The 20,143-nt window shown below is 34.9% G+C and overlaps 1 protein-coding gene across 3 annotated transcripts in view; it reads right to left on the reverse strand.

Moving 5' to 3' along the window:
• The window catches only part of Ccdc30 (coiled-coil domain containing 30), a 134,608-nt gene that overhangs the window by 96,557 nt on the left and 17,908 nt on the right, over window positions 1–20,143 (reverse strand). For 2 of the 3 annotated variants that reach the window (XM_048815612.1, XM_048815613.1), the window contains exons 2-6: window positions 18,286–18,479; window positions 16,452–16,541; window positions 15,024–15,177; window positions 7,125–7,196; window positions 2,189–2,304 (exon numbers count right to left, since the gene is read on the reverse strand). In XM_048815612.1, the coding sequence (XP_048671569.1) occupies window positions 2,189–2,304; window positions 7,125–7,196; window positions 15,024–15,177; window positions 16,452–16,541; window positions 18,286–18,453 (600 nt within the window). In that variant the 5' untranslated portion in view covers window positions 18,454–18,479. The remainder of the gene's footprint in view (window positions 1–2,188; window positions 2,305–7,124; window positions 7,197–15,023; window positions 15,178–16,451; window positions 16,542–18,285; window positions 18,480–20,143) is intronic. The other variant, XM_048815614.1, reaches the window with a different exon arrangement.

Consider the following 20,143-nt stretch of genomic DNA (forward strand, 5'->3'; position numbering starts at 1 on the left):
GTTCCGCCTACCTGGCAGGCGCGGGGGGTGGGGGGTGGCTCTGCCCCTCAGCAGGCCGCTGGGCCTGCTCTGTGGGTGGTCACAGTTCCCTCTACCTTGCCGGCGCAGGGGGAGGGGGCGGCTCTGCCTCTCAGCAGGCCGCTGCTCCTCTTCTGGCTTATTTCATTTAGAATAATTTCTGCAAGTTTTACTCATGTTGTAGCATAAGCCAGAACCTCCTTCCTTTCTTAAGACTGAGTAGTATTCATTGTAGTATGTACCACATTTTTGTTTTTCCTTTGTCTGTCATTGGACACTTGAATTATTTCTACCTTTTGGTCATTATGAATAACACCACTAATGAATATGGGTGCAAAAATGTTTTTTTTCCACATTTTTATTGGTGCATTACAGTTGCACATAATGATGGGGTTTGTTGTATATTTGTACATGCAATAGAACTTGGCCGATATTGTTCCCCAGCACTCCCCCACTTTCCTCCCTTGCTTTCAATTTCTTGAGTACATATATCCAGAAGTGAAATTATCCTATGCTTAATTTTTTTAATGTTTATTTTATTTATATGTGGTGCTGAGGATTGAACCCAGGGCCTCACATGTGCTAGGCGAGTGCTCTACTGCTGGGCCACAACCCCAGCCCCTATGCTTAATTTTTAGGAACTTCCACACATTCCTGCTAGCAATGAACAAGGGTTCCAATTTTTCTACATCCTCATCAATATTATTTTCTGTTGTTTTAATAATAATTGTCTGCATCATCCTTACAGAAAAGGAGGACAATAACACCATGACCCTGAAATGCCCTCTTCAGTTCACCCAGCCAAGCTCTGGAGACTATGAGAGCCACTCTGAGCTGGAAAGCCTATATAGGCATTAACTAGAAAGACACTGACTTTCTCTTATGAATGCTGGGACTTAGGACAAGCTACTAATATCTGTAGAAAGCTGCTTCCTTGCACATACGCCAAGAGAGCTGCTCCTTTGGATGATGTCATACAAGGAACAAAGCAAACTAAGCAAATTAATGGTGTCACTGCTTCTGTAGCCTAACTTATTAAATCTCTCTTCCTGGGCTAGGGTGTAGCTCAGTAATGGAGCACTTGCCTAGCATGCTCGAGGTCCAGTACCCACCGCTGCAAACAAACAAACAAACCAAAACAAAACCCTCTCCTTGTGGTAACTAGTGTAGATCAGAATAACACGAAGAGGAAAGTGTTAGTCCTTGTGGCTGCCCTGGGACAAAGGGTTGTGAGGAACAGGAGGTGGTCTTTTCTGGTGAAGCACTGGAGGCACTGTGTGAAATAGAGGTGCACCTGACCAGCCCATCACCAGCGAATCTTCCCTGTAAGCATTTTTCAATAAACCCTATTTCTTGTACTTTGTCTCTGGGTATTTTCTTTGGTCTCTCAGCAACCTGTTCTGTTGCCCTAGCACAACTGGGCTGTGGGGCAGACATTATCCTAATGGGTATTCATTCATTTTTAAAACAAAATTTCTTAAGGATCTAGTATTATGCTGGGCAACGTGTTAGACACTAGAGATGATTGTGAAATGATGACTGTGAAACTAAAATTAAAGAGACATATGTCCAGAATTTAGAAGTAAATATTAAAAATTAATAAACTGCTAAGAGCAATGGCTTTAAAAGAACACAGCTAAAAGTTTAGTGTTAATAATTCCAAGCTTATCTAAAATAGTAGAATAATACATTCTATTTGGTCAGTGTATTAACTATAAATTATGATCCAAATCCTTACTGAAAAAAAAAAAGATTCTAGGTTTTACAATAATATTATGTTACTGTTCACAATAGGTGGATATAAACACTGATAAAATGCAACTTTTTAAATTTAAAAAATTTTTTTTGTTACTAGTGATTGAACTCAGGGGCACTCAACCACTGAGCCACATCCTCAACCCTTTTTATATTTTATTTAGAGACAGGGTCTCACTAAATTGCTTAGTGCCTCAATAAGTTGCTGAACCTGCAATCCTCCTGTTTCAGCATCACAGCCACTGGGATTACAAGTGTGTGACACCATGCCCAGCTACAATTCATCTTGGGCAAATTATGACATCTACCTGAGAGTTTCCCCTGAGGATTAGCTTAGGTGATGTGATCTATGTTGCTCAAGCTGATGATTATTACTGTAACACATTAAGTAATCCAAGAACGAAATTAAACTTACCACTTCTCCAAGCCCTTTTTTTTCTGAGTCAAGTGATCGAACCCGATTTCTTAAGGCTAGAATTTCCTCATCTAGTCTTTGATTTTGTTCTTTTGCTTTCTGTAGTTCAACTGTATCTAAAACAGTGAGAAGAACACAGGTCTGGATCAATTGTTTGGGAGGCAGTAACTCTAAAAACTAAAGGAGTGCCTCTTCTCAGTCCTACCATGATGTCTCTGCATACTCTGCATACGTGGTACTCTGTACAGGAGAGCCATTAGACCCCCAAATCCAGTCCTACAACAGTCTAACAACCTATTGAAACAGAAAAGAAAGTTTTGCATTTCTCATACCACACTTATGAATTGGACTGAGTGAGGAGTTTCCAGCAATAGAGGCTCTTCTAGGAACTAGAATTCTTAAAAAGTTGAGCCTACCTTCTAAAAGTTCAATGACTGAGAAAATGATCTTCCTAGCTTTTTTTAGTCTTGTATCTTACACACCTCAAATACCTCTCAACACTTCTCTTTCACTCATCTACAGTAGGATCTCTAGAAATGACTGAAGTGATGAGCTGAGAAAGGTGAATGAACGAATTTTTCAAGTTAAAAAAATGTTGATACTTTAAAACCATTTTTCTGCCTGTACACTACTCCGAAATAGTCCACTCTCAGCACCTCACGTTAAGGCCTGTTCTTGCCAATACACATCAAGGTTTCAATAATACAAACCTCCTGCCTATAACTTTCCTGTTTCTTAGCTGTTTTTCACTTATGTTTGTCTTACTGCTTTGAAGTTTCTTTTGTTTTCCTTATTTGAGGTCTGTTTTATTTTTAAATTGTATTAATTTGTTTTTACTTTCCATTTTTTCTCCTTGCTCTATCCTCTCCCTCTTTTTACAAAATCTCTTTGGTATCTATTTTTTTTGAGAAATATTGAAAACATACCAAAATCATCCATGATTTTATCTCTTTTCAGAAAATATGTATACACACACACACACACACACACTCACATACACACACAAATATATTCTACATTTGCCTATGCAATTTTTAAAGAAATTAAAGAATGCTATATACTATCTGCAATTTTACCACTTGTGGATTAATGGTTATCTTTATAGATCAATCCTTATAAGACATTTTCCACTTTGGAACTATTTTCTATTGTGGTATATTTTATATAAAATATCATGTACATATCTTAAGTCTTCAGTTCAATTAACCTTAACAATTATATATATCCATGAACTTCCCACCAAAAAAGATGCGGAACATTTTTATTATCCCATAAATTCCTTCATGCCCTTTCCAGTAAGTTCTCCACTCCCATCCACCCTTATAAACACTTCTAACTTCTGTCACCAGAGATTAGTTTTGCTTGTTCTTGGTTTTCATATAAATGGAATCTTGCAACGCATATGTTCTTTGTGTTTGATTTCTTTCACTCTACATCATCTTTTTGAGATTCTTCTATATTCTTGTATCAAAAATTCTTTCCTCTTTACTGCTGAGTAATATTCTATCTTATGAATAAATCATAACTTATCCATTCTCCCATTTTACTTTGCATTCCACTGTCCCAATGTGCCATGATTAGTGTCACTTTTATCCTACTTATTTTGATTTAGGTTTTTGCTGGTGTCTTATAAACAAGGCTAAATTTATTATCTTTGTTCAACAATCTTCAAGTGCTTTGACATTATTTCTAAAAAATAAATTCCATAATTCTCAGCACCAAAAAAGAATATTCCCATAAATGGACCTGGTGGATCAGATGAAATGTGCATTTAAAAAATGTGTAATATATATTGCCAAATTATTTTTCAAAAAAATATACAAAGTAACATTCTTATGCACTGGAAATTAGCAATATTTTTAATTTTCACAAATCTTAAAAATATATTTGAATAACAGCCTATTTAAAATGAGTCACTAAAATCAGTATTATTTTATTGATCACAAATGAATTATAGGCTTTTTGTTAAAAATCAGACTGTATGATTTTGTTCAAAGTGGATATTGTCATTCAGCCGTCATCTAATATCCTGTCCCAAAATATTGCTAATTCTTAGTAAATATTCTTGAAAAAGTTTACATACATGCCTTAACATACAGACAAAAGTTGTGTTAAAAATATTTGACAATTACTAACCCATGGATCCTCACCTATGAGAATGTAACTGTGCAGGAGAGTCCTATAGAACATCTTGCTGTACCAAGTATTGTCCCTTTAGTGGGTGGGAGGACAAGGGACTGAAAGTAGCTGGAACAGTGGGACAAATGAGGAACATTTGGAAGATTCAGGGCAGCAGCTGCTTACAACTTACACAAAGCTATTCCTTCAACACAAGGTCTACTGCCACACTAGTGTATGGTAGATCTGTGGGTACACATGTACATACATCACAAATGTAAAAACCCAAATGACATTATAGCTCACATACCATTCCAACTTGCTTTGTGAGCTTTGTTAACCATTACAGGCATCTACTTGTGTTAGCATGCACAGTTCTTTGTCATTCTTAACAGTTGAAAGGTATTCATTGTGCAGTCACTTATTTAACAAATCCATTCCTGGTTAAGTGCATCCTTTTTGACTTTCCAACAAGCTATTTCTTGCTCTCTGTACTTTCATAAGTATTTCTATGTTCATTAGGGACATTGCAATGTCTTGGTCTGGTTTTGGTATCAGAGGAATCCTGGCCACTTAAAAAGTTGGGAATTATTCCCGCTTTAATTTTCTGGAAGAGTTTATGTAAAATCAGTATTACTTATTCCTTAAACATTTGTTAGAACTCACTAACATAGCCATCTGAGCCTGGAGTGTTCTTTTTGAGATTTTTTAAAACTTCAAATTCAATTTTTTGAATTGATTTAGGACTATCTTTTTTGAATGAGGTTTGATAGTTTGTGTTTTGCAAAGAATGTGTTCATGTCATTCAGATCACCAATTAATTGTCATAAAATTATTCACAATATTCCCTAATTATTTCTTTGGTCTGTAAAAATGTTCTCTCTGTCATTTCATTTCTTTTACTGTTATTTTGTGTCTTTTATCTTTTTTTATGAGCAATTCAGTTAGGAGTTTATCAATGGCTCTTGGGTTTCCACTGATATACTTCATTATAGTTCCGTTTTTACTTTTATTTATTTTAACTCTTATTTTAATAGCTCCTTCCTTCTGCTTTCTTTGAATATAATCTGCTCTTCTTATTCTGTTTTTTTGTTTGCTTGTTTGGACAGTATTGAGGATTAAATTTAGGGCTTACCCATGCAGGGCAAGACTCTGCCACTGAGTTGTACCCCCTGCCCTTCTTATTTTATTTTCGACAGGTTCTCACTAAATTACCCAGGCTGGCCTCAAACTTGTGATCCTCCTGCCTCAGGCTCCAAGGTAGCTGGAATTACAGGTATACCACACCCAGGTTCTTCTAGTTTTTTTTTTAAATATATACCAGACAGTGAACCCAGGGGTGCTTAAGTACTGGACCTCATCCCCAGCCCTTTTTTATATTTTATTTAGAGACAGGGTCTCTCTGAGTTGCTTAGTGCCTTGCTAAATTGCTGAAGCTGGCTTTGAACTTGCAATTCTTCTGCCTCAGCCTCCCAAACTTCTGGGATTATAGGCATGTACCACCATGCCCAATTTATTCTAGATTTTTAAAGTGTGAATTTAGACTATTTTGTGTTCTTTCTTGTTTCTAGTATAAACATTTAATACTATAAGATTCCCTCCAAGCACTAATTGATATGCATTCACAAATGTTGATAAGGCCCAGTTTTCCTTTTCTTCAATGTAAAACATTTTCTAATATCCCTTGTAATTTTTTTCAGTGGACATGGGCTATTTAGAAGTACCTTATTTAATTTTGAAATATTTAAAGATTTTCTAAGTAAATTTCTGTTATTGATTTTTAGTCCAATTCCATTGCAATCAAAGATATAATTTGTATGATTTCAGTTTTTCCAGAGAGGTTTGTTTTATAGCCCAGGATTGTCTCCCTTGGTTAATGTTGATAGGTACATGAAAAGAATGTGTATTCTGGTGGATTTTTCTATATCAATTAGGTCATGTTGTTGGTAGTATTTTAGTTCTTCTATATTTTTTTTCTGATTACTTGCTCTATCAGTTAATAAGAGAGCAGTGTTCATTTTATAATTGTATCTAATTGTATACATTTTTAAAATACCTTCATCTTATTTATTTATTTATTTTTATGTGGTGCTGAGGATTGAACCCAGGACCTCGCCTGTGCTAGGCGAGCACTCTACCACTGTGCCACAACCCCAGCCTATGTATCCATACATTTTTGAAAAGAAGAGTATAACTAATTTTGCCATTATTTAAAATTTGTTATTATATTTTAAATTATTTTTGTAGTTGTTATTATTTAAACACTCAAATTTTGTTATATTGTTGATAGCTGGTCACATATTTATATAGTTAAGCTGGAGTCTGATTAATTCACTGCTGATCCCAAACCTAGTAGCTTCCCAGTGAACAAACATGTGTGAAGTATTGTTAAATGCTTTACGAGGTGTCTTGGTCTCAGTGGTTCTAGTAAAATATGTATTATTTGTGTTGATCACAAGTTTTGATATCAGACATATAAGGATTCAAATACCAGCTCTGACATATAATGTAGCTACTGGATAACTCATATAACCTCAGTTTCCTTCTCTGTAAAATGGGAATTTAATATTCATTGGAATTGTTGTGAGAATTAGAGATAATTTATGTAAAGTACCTGGCAGAGTACATGTCACCAAGTAAGCAATAAGTGGTGGTAGCAGTAATAGCAATTATAGAAATAGCAATAATGTGGTAGTAGTGTTTATTATTTTAATTATTAAATATTATTATTTTAAAACATACTATTTAAAACACATTATCTCATTACCTGATGCATTATTATTAAATAACCATTATTACATCTGCTAGAATCACTCACCGTTTTCTTTCAGTTTTATCATATTTTCTTTCAATTTCTCAACTTCTTGTTGAGCCTTCTTAAGTGCAGAATCTAAAAGAAAAAAGGAAGAAAACCCTTGTGTAAGAAGCAAATGATTAGCATAATAAGCAAATTTCAAATACCTTCTCTTTGAACACTCTCTTTCATCTAACTGTCCTTTGAGTTTCTGCATAAATGTTACCTCCTCCAGAAAATTTTCTGGACTTCCCTCTCATGTACTTACTGCTTCCTATGTTTATCCCTCTCACTGATTTATCTGATCTGTAATTGCCTTTCCCTGTTTCCCCCAAAGGATTACATGCTGAAGGGTCTAGACTATCCTAAACAACGGGAATAGCTGAAAGTTCTAAAGCATTGTTATACTAGTTTAATATAAAGATGTTATACCCAGAAATGATTAAAAATACTTCCTGCAACCAATAAAGCAGTCATGCATCACTTAACAATGGGGTAATGTTCTAAGAAATTTATTTATTTATTTATTGTTGCTCTTAGAAAAACAGATTCTGGAAGTACACTGGGAAAGATGAGACAAATGGAATGGAGTCATAAGTGACGTGGCTTGGTTCTAAATTCTCCTGCCCCAAACTCTCTACATAATAACTTTGCATGTTAGGTCCTGTGCACCTGAGATCCACTGAATTTCTGTAGTGTCTAGAATTTCCAGGCAAAAGATCTTCACACACACACACACACACACGCTCACTCTCCTCCCCGCTCTCTTTCATTATCAGTCTTGTTTCATTATACTCATAAATATTGGATTATTTTATTTTATTTAAAATTTACCACAAACTTAGTGGCTCAAAACAGCGTCCATAGTTCTATATGTTGGAAGTCCAGGCGTGGCATGGCTAGGTTCTCTGATTATAAACCTGAAGTCAAGGTGTTGGCCAGGCTGTGTTCTCTGAAGGCTCTGGGGAAGAATCCATTTCCAAGCTGATTCAAGTTTTACTGAATTCAGCCCTTAAAGATGCAGGACTGAGTTCCCATTTCCTTGCACATTAGTCGAACATCTCTCTGGACCCTTAGAGGCTTCCCCCATTCTTTTTTTTTTTTAATTTTTAAAAGTTGTTCTAATTAGTTAGTTATACCTGATAGCAGAATGCATTTTGATTCATTGTAGATGCATGTAATCCCTTGGGGGAAACAGGAAAAGGCAATTACACATCAGAAAAATCAGTGAGAGGGATAAACATGGGAAACAGTAAGAACATGAGAGGGAAGTCCAGAAAATTTTCTGGAGGAGGTAACATTTATGCAGAAACTCAAAGGACAGTTAGATGAAAGACAGGGTTCAAAGAGAAAGTATTTGAAATTTGCTTATTTCAAATGGAGCTCAACTTTTAACATTTCTCTGATTGTAGGCGATGTAGAGTCGCACCACATGTGCAGTCATACATGTACCTAGGGTGATGAAATTCATCTCGTTCTACCATCTTTCCTACCCCCATACCCCCTTCCCATCCCTCCCTTCCCTTTGCCCAAAATTCCTCCATTCTCCCCATGCCCCCCACCCCGCTCCCATTATGGGTCAGTCTCCACTTATCAGAGAGAACATTTGGCTTTTGGTTTTTTGGGATTGGCCTACTTTGCTTAACATATTCTCCAACTCCACCACTTACCTGCAAATTCCATAATTTTATTCTCTTTTAATGCTGAGTAATATTCCATTGTGTATATGTACCACAGTTTCTTTATCCATTCATCTATTGAAGGGCATCTAGGTAGCTTCCACAGATTAGCAGTTTGTGAATTGTGCTGCTATAAACATTGATGTGGCTGTGTCCCTGTAGTATGCTGTTTTTAAGTCCTTTGGGTATAGACCGAGGAGTGGGATAGCTGCGTCAAATGGTGGTTCCATTCCAAGTTTTCTAAGGAATCTCCATACTGCTTTACAGATTGGTTGCACCAATTTGCAGTGCCACCAGCAATGTATGAGTATAGCTTTCTCCCCACATCTTCACCAACACTTATTGTTGCTTGTATTCTTGGTAACTGCCATTCTGACTGGAGTCAGATGAAATCTTAGAGTAGTTTTGATTTGCATTTCTCTAATTACTAGAGATGTTGAACATTTTTTCATATATTTGTTCTTCTGAGAAGTGTCTGTTCAGCTCCTTAGCCCATTAACTGATTGCATTGTTTGTTTGTTTGTTTGGTGTTAAGTTTTTTGAGTTCTTTATATATCCTGGAGATTAGTGGTCTATCTGATCTTCCCCCATTCTTTGCCGCATGGAGTCTATCTTCAAAGTCAGCAATAGAGAATCTCCCTTATGTTAAATCTGTCTCAAACTTTGAATCTCTTCTGTCAGGAAAAGGGCTCACTTGACTAGATCAAGGTCACCTAGATTAATTTCCTTTTCTTTAAAGTCAATTGATTTTGGACCATAACTACAGTTGCAAAATCTATTCACAGCAGCATATAGATTGTATTTGAATGAATAACTTGGAAAAGGTGTGTGTCAAGGAGGAAGGCTCTTGGGGGCCATCTTAGATTTCTGCCTACTAAATCTGTTTCCTCAAGATCTCATGATATTTTTAAACAGTTTTATTGAGGCACCATTGACACACCACAAAATTTACCCATTTTAAGTGTATAATTTAATGATTTTTAGTATATGTATAGGTGTGCAACCCCACCACAATCTAATTTTAGAAGATTTTCATCACCCTGTAAAGAAATTTCCTGTTCATTTGGTTGGCAATGACTGAGGGTTCTAATTTCTCCATGTCCTAACCAACACTTGCCATTGTCTGTATTTTTTATTATAGCCATTCTAGGGAGAGTGAAATGATATCTCATTGTGGTTTTGTTTTTTACTTTCCTAATAACTAATAATGTTGAACACTGACAAGTAATAATTGCATAAATTTATGGGATACAGTTTGTTTTGTTATAGGTTTACATTGTGGATAGATCACTCCTAGCCCTAGGCAACCACTAATCTACCTGCTATCTCTTTCAATTTGCATTTTCTGGACATTTTATATGAATAGAAAATACAAAACATGGTATTTCCCATCTGATTTCTTTCATTTAACCTGTTTTTGAGGTTCACCCATATAGCAGGTGTAATTATTTCATTCCTTTTTTATAGGCAAATATTATCCCATTGTATGAATGTCAGAGGTCCCCAAGATCAGCAGGTTGGTGGCTTGCTAAGAGCTCTCCCAAGACTCAATACATACTCCTCTACACAGCTAAAATTTACTACAGCCAAAGTTTACAAAGGCAAAAGGCACATGGGGCAAAGTCCAGAGGAAATCAGACCAAATCTTCCAAGAGTCCTTTCCTAGTGGAGTCACCATGATGTGTCTCCAGCAATGAGTTGTAACAACACTTATGAAATGTTGCCTACTTGGTAAATTCATCAGAAACTCAGTGCCCAAGGTTTTTATTGGGGTCTGGTAACATATACTTTCTGCCTAACATGTACCCAAATCCCAAAAAAGAAAGCAGGTGTTCATCGTAAACCATATTGTTTGTACAAATAATTTGATCGGAGTGAGCCACTATTATTAGTTAGGGAATGGTGGAAATCCTCCCAAAAGCTAAGTTCCCAGATGCCAGTCAAGGGTTAACTGTACAAGGCGGCCCTTCTGAAGGATAGCAGTGTCATCCCTGCTGTGCTACCTTCTACATCATATGGATATAAAGCACTTTGTTTATTCATTCATCAACCAATGGGCATTTGGGTTGTTTCTACATTTGACTATTGTAAACAATAGTGCTATGAACACTTATATCCAAGTCTTGGTGTGGACACATGTGTTCACTTCTCCTGGATAGATACCTAGGGATGGAATTGCTGGGTCATGGTCATCCTACATTTATTATTTTGAAAATGTACCAAATCGTTTCCCAAAGTATCTGTACCATTTAACAATTCTACTGGCAGTGTCTGAGGGTTCTAATTTCTCCATATCCCAGACACTATTTGCCATTGTCTGTTGTTTTTTTTATTATAGCCATTCTAGTGAAACTGAAATGATATCTCATTGTGGTTTTGTTGTATACTTCCTTAGTAACTAATAACGTTGACAAGTAACAATTGCATAAATTTATGGGATCTAATTTGTTTTGATATAGGTTTGCATTGTAGATTAAACCAAGCTAATTACTATATTCATTATCTCAGATATGTATCCATTTTTGAGGATAAGAGATATTGAGCAACTTTTCGTGTACCTATTAGTCATTTATATATCTTTTCCAGAGAATGTCTGGAGACATATTTGGCCCATTTTTAAATTGGGATGTCTTTTAATTATTAAGTAATAATAATTCTTTTCATATTCTAAGTAAAAGTTTCATATCAAATAAATGATTTGCAAATATTTTCTCCCAGTCTGTGAACTATCTTTTCATTTTCTGATGGTATCCTTTGGAGTATAAAGGTTTTTAATTTTGATTGTCCAATTCATTAGTTTTATTCATCACTTTTACTTTTGGTGTTATAGCTAACATCATTGTATAACCCAACATCATGAAGAATTATTCCTTTGTTTCCTTTTTGAGTTTTTTAGTTTAAACTCTCACAGTTAGTTCTGAGGTACATTTTGAATTGATTTTTATGTAGGTGTGAGATAGGAGCCTGTATTATTTTAAAGCAAATACTAGACATCATATTATTGGTCTATAGTTCAAAAAAATAAAGACTTTCTTCAAACATAAACTCAACACTATTACATGTGACTAAGGAAATTTAATAATAATTCCTTAATTCATATATCCAGCAAGTGTTAAAATTCCCAGTTATTCATAAACAACAAAAATATGTTTAAATTAGGGTCCAATAAAGGCCACATATTATAATTGATAATATACCTTTAAAATCTTTTAGAATACATTTCTTTTTCTTTTTTTTTTAAGAGAGAGAGAGAGAATTTTAATATTTATTTATTTATTTTTTTTAGTTTTCGGCGGACACAACATCTTTGTTTGTATGTGGTGCTGAGGATCGAACCCGGACCGCACGCATGCCAGGCGAGCGCGCTACCGCTTGAGCCACATCCCCAGCCCCCAAATACATTTCTTTTTCTTGATATTCATTTATTGAAAAATACCCTAATTATTTTATTCAAATTATTTATTTTTGAAAAATATTTTTATTATTAAGATTTTTCATTTCCATCCAAAATTTTTGACGATACAGAGAGAGCTGGAGAACAAACTAAAATTAAAATGTTTATTTAAAAAGAATTTGTTGTTGGAGCTGGGGTTGTGGCTCAGTGGTAGAGCGCTTGCCTAGCATGTGTGAGGCACTGGATTCGATTCTTAGCACCACATTAAAAAAATAAAGACATTGTGTTCATCTGCAACTGAAAATATTCTTTTAAAAAAGAATTTGTTGAAAGAAGTAAACTAATACTTGAGAAACACTGTCATATAATACATATATTGTTATATAACCCATATAGCCAGAAGAATCTGGCTATAAATGGAAGTTTTAGGCAGTTACCTATAGGGCCACATTGATATTACATTTGGCATTCAAAAATGACTTGCTAATTCAGCTTTCCAACAGTCCCAGTATGTTCACATGGATATAGCTTTCAGTTGCTAGTTAGGATCTACCATACCAAGCAACTACTGATGGAACAGGTTGCCATGTGATTGGGTTTTTTTGTATCCAAATATAACTAAGAGTGCTGGACGTCATGATTTTTCTTTCTCTCCATTATCAAATAGTGAAGATGGCTTCTTATCATACTCACATGGCCAATTCGCTTTTTATTTTTTTTCTTCAAAATTGGGTTTACTAAGGTATAATTTGAATATAGTAAAAATCACTTTTTTTAAGTGTACTGTTTGAAGAATTGTGACAAAGATATGTAGCTGTGTGCCCAACAACCCAAAATATAGAAGAGATTTTCATTATTCTGAAAAGTTGTTTATGCCCACTTTTAAAAACATATTCCTACCAGGGTATTGTGGCACACCTGTAATCCCAGGGACATGGGAGGCTGAGGCAGGAGGATTGCAAGTTTGAGGCCAGCTTTAGCAATGTAGTGATACCCTATCTCAAAATAAAAAGGAATGAGGATGTAGCTCAATGGTAAAACACCCCTGGGTTAAATTCCCAGTACTGAAAAAAATGCATTTATACCCTTCTGTCATTTGTCTTTAATCAATCAATTGGCATAATCATTATTGTTCTATACATTTGGCATTTTTCAGTGCTTATGATTATATAGTAACCTACATATTGCATTTGAAAAAATATCGAATTTCTTTAATCACAAATTACAAATATACAGAGGAAATAATTTAAAAATTTAAATTTCACTATTAATACAAATTCTAGACAAAGTAAAGATTTACATATAAACAATGAAATATTGAAAGTACTAAGAAACAAATTACAAGTGGGGTAGACAGTTTGAATAATCTTGCAATGATGAAAAAGCTTTACACATGAAAGCCCTGAGGGCATCAGGAATAATTCTGATAAACATGACTTGATAAATATTAGCATTCCTGTGTGGAAAAATAAAACAACATTTTTAGCGAACAATAAGCTCAGATTCAGAATAAAGACCTCCTACAAATTAATAAAACAATGATACAACATAATAGAAAAATATACAAGAGACTTGAGCAGGAACCTCCAAAACCATATATCCAAATGAGCTACAGCAACAAACATATGAAAGGGTTTTCAACTTTATTAGCCATCAGAGAAATTCATAGTAAATCCACAGTGGAATACCAGTACATACTCACTATAAAGAAGTAAAGTTAATAAGACTCAAACAACATTTTTTTTTTTTTTTTTTTTTTGGTACTGGGGATTTAACCCAGCGAAACTTTACCACTGCACTACATTCCAAGCCCTTTTTGTTTTTTGAGACAAGATCTCCTAAGTTGCTTAGAGCCTTGCTAAATTGCTAAGGTTGGCCTTGAACTTGTGATCTTCCTGTCTCATCCTCCCAGGCTGCTGGACTTACAGGCATGTACCACCACACCCAGTAACAAGTATTGACAATGAATGTGGAGGAAAAAAAAAATCTCATATATTACTGAGGAGAGCTTACAACTATAGTACAAATATAGTCACTTGTTACAAAATGATGGTTTGGTTGACAGTACACCTCATATACAGTGGTGGTCCCATAAGATTATGCTACCCAGTGAAGTTGTAGACATCTTAGTTTTTATAAGCACACTCTATGATGGTCACACAACAAGGAAGTCACCTAATGACACATTTCTCAGAATGAGTCCCCATTGTTAAGTGATGTGTGACTGAACTTTGGAAGACTAAAGCAGAATATACCCATAATGTTTGATACAGTCATTCTATTCTTATATTTTTATGTTAGAAAGATGTAGATAAGTACACCAAAAGATGTATACTAAAGTGTTTATAGCAGGAGAATATATGATAGATTAAAATGGAAAACAACACAAATCTGTCATCCATCAAGAGCATAATAGATAAACTATATTTATTAATGAAATATAAAAACAGCAAGAGAGAACAAACTGCTACTTGTTAAAAACATGAATGAATCTCATAAACACAAATGGGCAAGATATGCAAACTGAAGAATGCATACTGCATGTAGTCAAACCTCAGAAATAGTGTTCATAGTTCAGATAGTGGTCATTTTGCATGAGAAAAGAAGATGAAAGGGATGTCTGGGATGCTGGAAATTTCTCATGGTGAGTGATGTATGCTTATGAGTTGTGTAGATCACATGTTATGTTTGTGCTTCACTGAAAATTTCTAGACATTTTAAAAAATGAAGCTGTTTATCAGATTTTCATATGTTCACCTTAAAACATATTTTCCTCCGTGTACCTGTGTTCCTCCTAGATCACTACAATTAAAACATGGCCAACCATGGTGGTCTGAAATCTCAACTTACCTAATTTACTTTCTTCCTTCTCCTTCAGTTGTAGTTTATCAGTGAGCCTTTGGATCTCTTCCTGAGCCCTCTCCAACCTCTGGGTTACTTGTTCCGTGCCTTTCTCTAGGCAATTTTGTGATGTTTTATCTTCATGCAGCAGGTCTTCATGAGACTGAAATAAAACTACTGTTAGTAATAAAAGAAGGTGTATTCTTATGACACTTGGCTATTTTCTATAATGTTTAAAAGCTAATAAAGAAAAGTAGAAACAGTATTTCATTGAGGTATAGTTCTTTTATTAGGTCAAATCAAATAAAATGGTGATATTTGATGGTTTTTTACTTGTAAACATGCAATTTTATATGGTTCAATAGAATCTATGTAAGATATTATGTTTTTATATGATTATAAAAAGAATAATTTAAATATGAAAGTGAATATCATTCAAAAAAAGAGAGATGACATTTCTCAATTTTATGGTACATTAAATACAGTTTATAAAATGTTTTCACAGTAAGTATTTCATTTACCTTCAAAGTGTTCAAATACTTAACAAGGCTCAAAGTTTAATACCAGAGCTCCCCTTCTGCAATTATTTTCAAAGATTTTTAAAGCTTAGAAATTTAGTCTCAATTATATTTTACTTTTGACCCTTGAAAAAGAATGATCATATAAATATAATAATCATACAAATTTCTCTAAGAGACAAAAACCAATGAAAATGCCATCGATATATCAAAACTACATTGAGATTATTAGTGTATTTATTGGCAGTATTTTTTATTCAAATATTTAAAAAAATATTTTTGGTACAGGGCATTGAACCCAGGGGCTTTACCACTGAGCTACATTCACAGTCCTTTTTATTTTTTATTTTGAGACAGGGTCTCACCAAGTTGCTGAGGCTGGTTTTGGACTTCTCCTGTCTCAGCCATTGAGTTTCTGGGATTACAGGTGTGCTTTGTCATGACAAGCTATTGACATACTTTTCAAATAAAGTTTAATACCAATCTTTGTATAAGTTAATGTTAGAAGATTTTTCATATTACTGTATAGATTCTGTCATGATATATTTAATGTAAAAAAATTTTTCAGGGCTGGGAATCAAACCTAGGGCTTTGCAAGTGCTAGGCAAGGGCTCTATACCAAGCCACATTCCCAGCCCCCAAAATGATTTCTTAAAGGATATAACACACATTGATTATTTACACTTTAATACAGTCAATAAAAATCAGCTACTATGTTAAGTAATTGATTAATTTTTAATTTCCCAATTTTGTAGTGTGTTTATAATACTTTTATGTACAATTTGATCATATTTTACAGTCTGAATCTATACATATTAATATAGTCAGACAAATTCAGGTAAAAGTTGATTTGTGATTAGCTTTTATTAGGTCAAATCAAATAAAATGTAAAGTAAAGGGTTGTAATTTTTTTTTTTACCTCACTCATATCTTTTTTAAACTGTTGTCCACATTCTTGGTGTTTCTGATGTTCTCTTTGCAGAGGCTGGTGGATTTGTTCAAATTTCTCCTTAACAAAAATCAATAAATAAATGAAACTTATGAATTAGTCTTCATGAATAAAAATGTCACTTATATCCAAAAAAGATAATGAATTTTTTTTGGGGGGGTACCAGAGATTGAACCCAGGGGTGCTTAACCACTGAGCCACATCTGCAAACCTTTTTTTAATACTTTATTAGAGACAGGGACTTGCAGAATTGTTTAGAGACTTGCTAAATTGCTAAGGCTGGGTTTGAACTCCCGATCCTATTGCCTCAGGCTTCAGAGTCTGAGAAGGCTGGGATTACAGGTGTGAGCACCACCATGCCCAGCTAATAATAATCTATTTATACTAGAAAAAGAAAGAACTCAGTCTAATCCTTTTGTGAGACTAGACCATGCATTCTCAATGAGGCAATATTGGTTCTTGAAGGGGCAATGAAATCTCTTACTCTTTTAAGTATACATATATGAAATAGTAAGTCCTTTAGTATTAAATTTTCATGGGAGAGAGACTAGAAAATGATTATCTAAAAAGTTTGGTTGGAGAGACAATAGAAAAAAAAGGCTGATTAACATAGGGCTTGATATTTAAACTCGGCAAAAACAAAAAGTTAAACATACACCTGTTATACAACTTTGCCATTCCACTTCCAGGTATATATCTAAGAGAAATGAAAGCTTGTGCCCAAATTAGGACTTGTACATGTTACAAGCTTTAACTGAAAAATCACAGGGCAATCTTATTTATAAACACAGATGCAAAAATCTTATTGAAAGTTTTTTCAAACCTAGTCTAATAATTTTTAGAAAGAATAGCATGAACAAGATGGATTTGTCCCAGGTATGCAAGGTCATTTTAATATTGGAAAATAAATCAGTGAAATCCTCACATTAACACATTAAAAGGCCTACATCATTTCATTATCTTAATCAACCTAGAAAATTTTTTTTATAAAATTCAACATTGTTTCCTAATTCTTAGTAAACTAGGAATTAAAGAAACTTTCTTAACCCAATAAAAGTATCATTTTTAAAAAGCCTTCAGCAAATATCTCCTTAACTATGATGCAGTTCCTGAAAATAGCTCCAGCCACATTTCTCAGCATGAACCAAGATGTATTAACCACGCCACGCTATTTCCTTTGCCAAGAATGTCTTCCTAGCTTCTTTACTTAGCTTACACCTAATCAGCTCTCAAAACAATATGCAACCTCACCTCCTCTGGAAGCCTTTTCTGGTCACTCTGCCCATCCTCTCTGACTTAGCCTCTCCCCTGAGTTTTTCTAGCTTTCCCTGGCTTCCCTTAGCACAGAACTACCCACATTGAACTATAACCACTGGCTTATGTCTTTCCTCCATTAGTTTGTAAGTTCCTCACAAGTCCAGATCATGTCTAATTTGACAGTTTCTATACCCACCAGCACAAAGCCTGGCGCAAGTCCTCAACAAATAACAATAATGCTAATTAATAAGTATAAAGTATTACATATATAAGTATGAAATATTTGCATATATTGTTACTTCATTCTCATGATCATCCTGTGGAGTAGTTGAGTTGATCTCAAATTTTATAGATGAGGAAATTGAGGCTCATAGAAGTTAACTCATTCTACATCATATTACCAACAAATGGCAGAGGAAGTCCCTCCAAATTCAAAGCCTGTGTTCTTAAGCATGATTAAACTGGCTTCCTAATATTTTAGTGAATGAACAAACACATTTAAAACTGGCCTTTGCCTTATTCAGTTATTTAGTTAATTTTGGACTACCTGGGGAAATTCTTTCTGCAGGTTACCATTCATATGTCTTTGAGACTCTGGCTTGGAGTCCACAAGTTCCAATTTCTTTAAGAGTGTTCTTCTTTCTACCAGTGAATATGCAATTTGTCCACAGGAGCTTCTTGGAACTATTTTAGACAAATCTTCTTGAGACAACATTTCTTCAACTTCTTTTCTCTGGGTTTCTGTTGAGAAGAAATAACAGAAACCAAAGTGTTAAAAGAAATGCAGGAACATGGGCTGAAGCTGTAATTCAGTGGTAGAGTGCTTGCCTAGCATGTGTGAGGCACTGGGTTCGATTATTAGCACCACATAAAAATAAATAAAGGCATTCCATCCATGTACAACTACAAGGAAGGAAGGAAGGAAGGAAGGAAGGAAGGAAGGAAGGAAGGAAGGAAGGAGGGAAGGAGAAAGAAAGAAAGAAAGAAAGAAAGAAAGAAAGAAAGAAAGAAAGGAAGGAAGGAAGGAAGGAAGGAAGGAAAAGAAAGAAAGGAAGGAAGGAAGGAACATGCACCAGGCCCTGGGTTCTATCACCAGCACCTCAAAAACAAACACAAAAGAAATGCAGGTAAATAACTGTTGTTAGAAGATGCAGAGAGAGCTCTTAATTAAAAATTTTAAATTAATTTGAAAAATAAACTATACTGATATTATCATTCTTCTCTCAATCTCTCAGGTTGTTTGCAAACTTTCAGAAACAGTAACAACAAAAAAATAGTGGGAAAATGTTTTCAAAAGCAGTAGATATTCTCATTACTGCGCAGCTTTTTAGTTTTTTTTTTAACTTAATAAAGTGAAAGTATATCCTTTTCTGAAAATATTGTTAAGGATGCAAATTTGAGTTTCACCCATATCTTTATTGTTTTATTGAGCATTTATTATGTGATATGTATTATACTAAACATGTGAGATTGAGATACATTTATTTCAATTCCTTCTGCAATCTAACAAAGTGGAAACTATTATTATTTCTATTTAAGATATGAAGACTGAGGCACCAAGAACCCAAATAACTTGTCCAAAGTCATGCAACTAATCCTGCCAAAATTCTTGGTGATATCAATATTCAGGTGTTGCGTGGAATACTTGCAGCTGACTTCTGTCTATTGCCTTATCAAACTTTCTTTCCAATTGAGCATTCTAATCTTAGAGATATGCTGTAATATACCCAATCTAAAACGCAAACAAAAAACTCCTTCCTTCAAGCTCATGCCCTCCTCCAGCTTCTTCCCATTTCTTCATTTTCCTTTACAGCAAACTTCAAGAAAGGATAAATCATGCCTGTATTTTCTCTTCCTCTCCTGCTGTTTCCTGAATTCACTCCAATCTGGTTTTTATATCTACCACTCCATGTAAATAGCTCTTGTGAAGGTCACAATGACCTCTATGTGGCCAAATACAATGAGCAATTTCCAGTCCTCATACTTGGAATTTGACCCAGTTGTTCATATCCTTATGTTAAAAAAGACTTTTCATCATTTCCCCTTTGGGATGCCACATTCTGCTGGTTTTCCTCCTATCTTGCATGCCACTTCTTCTAAGACTCCTTTGCAGATTTCTCATCTTTCCAATATCTAACTATTAGAATGTCCCAGAAGAGTCCTGACTCTCTTTTCTCTCTCCACATTTATTCTCTGGGTTGTTTCCTGTAGTCCCAAAGCTTTAACTATGAGCTTTCTGCTGATGCCTTCCATATTTACAATGTAGTTTGCATTGCATTCTAGACATGTACACAATTGCCCACTCAACATTTTTGCCTGGACGTCTAAGATACACCCCCAAATTTACATGTCCCAAAGTAAACACGTTACTGTCTATCCCAAGCCGCACCTGCCACACATTCCTC

Source organism: Marmota marmota, unplaced genomic scaffold, assembly GCF_001458135.2.
Source record: "Marmota marmota marmota unplaced genomic scaffold, marMar, whole genome shotgun sequence".
NCBI classification, from domain to species: domain Eukaryota; kingdom Metazoa; phylum Chordata; class Mammalia; order Rodentia; family Sciuridae; genus Marmota; species Marmota marmota.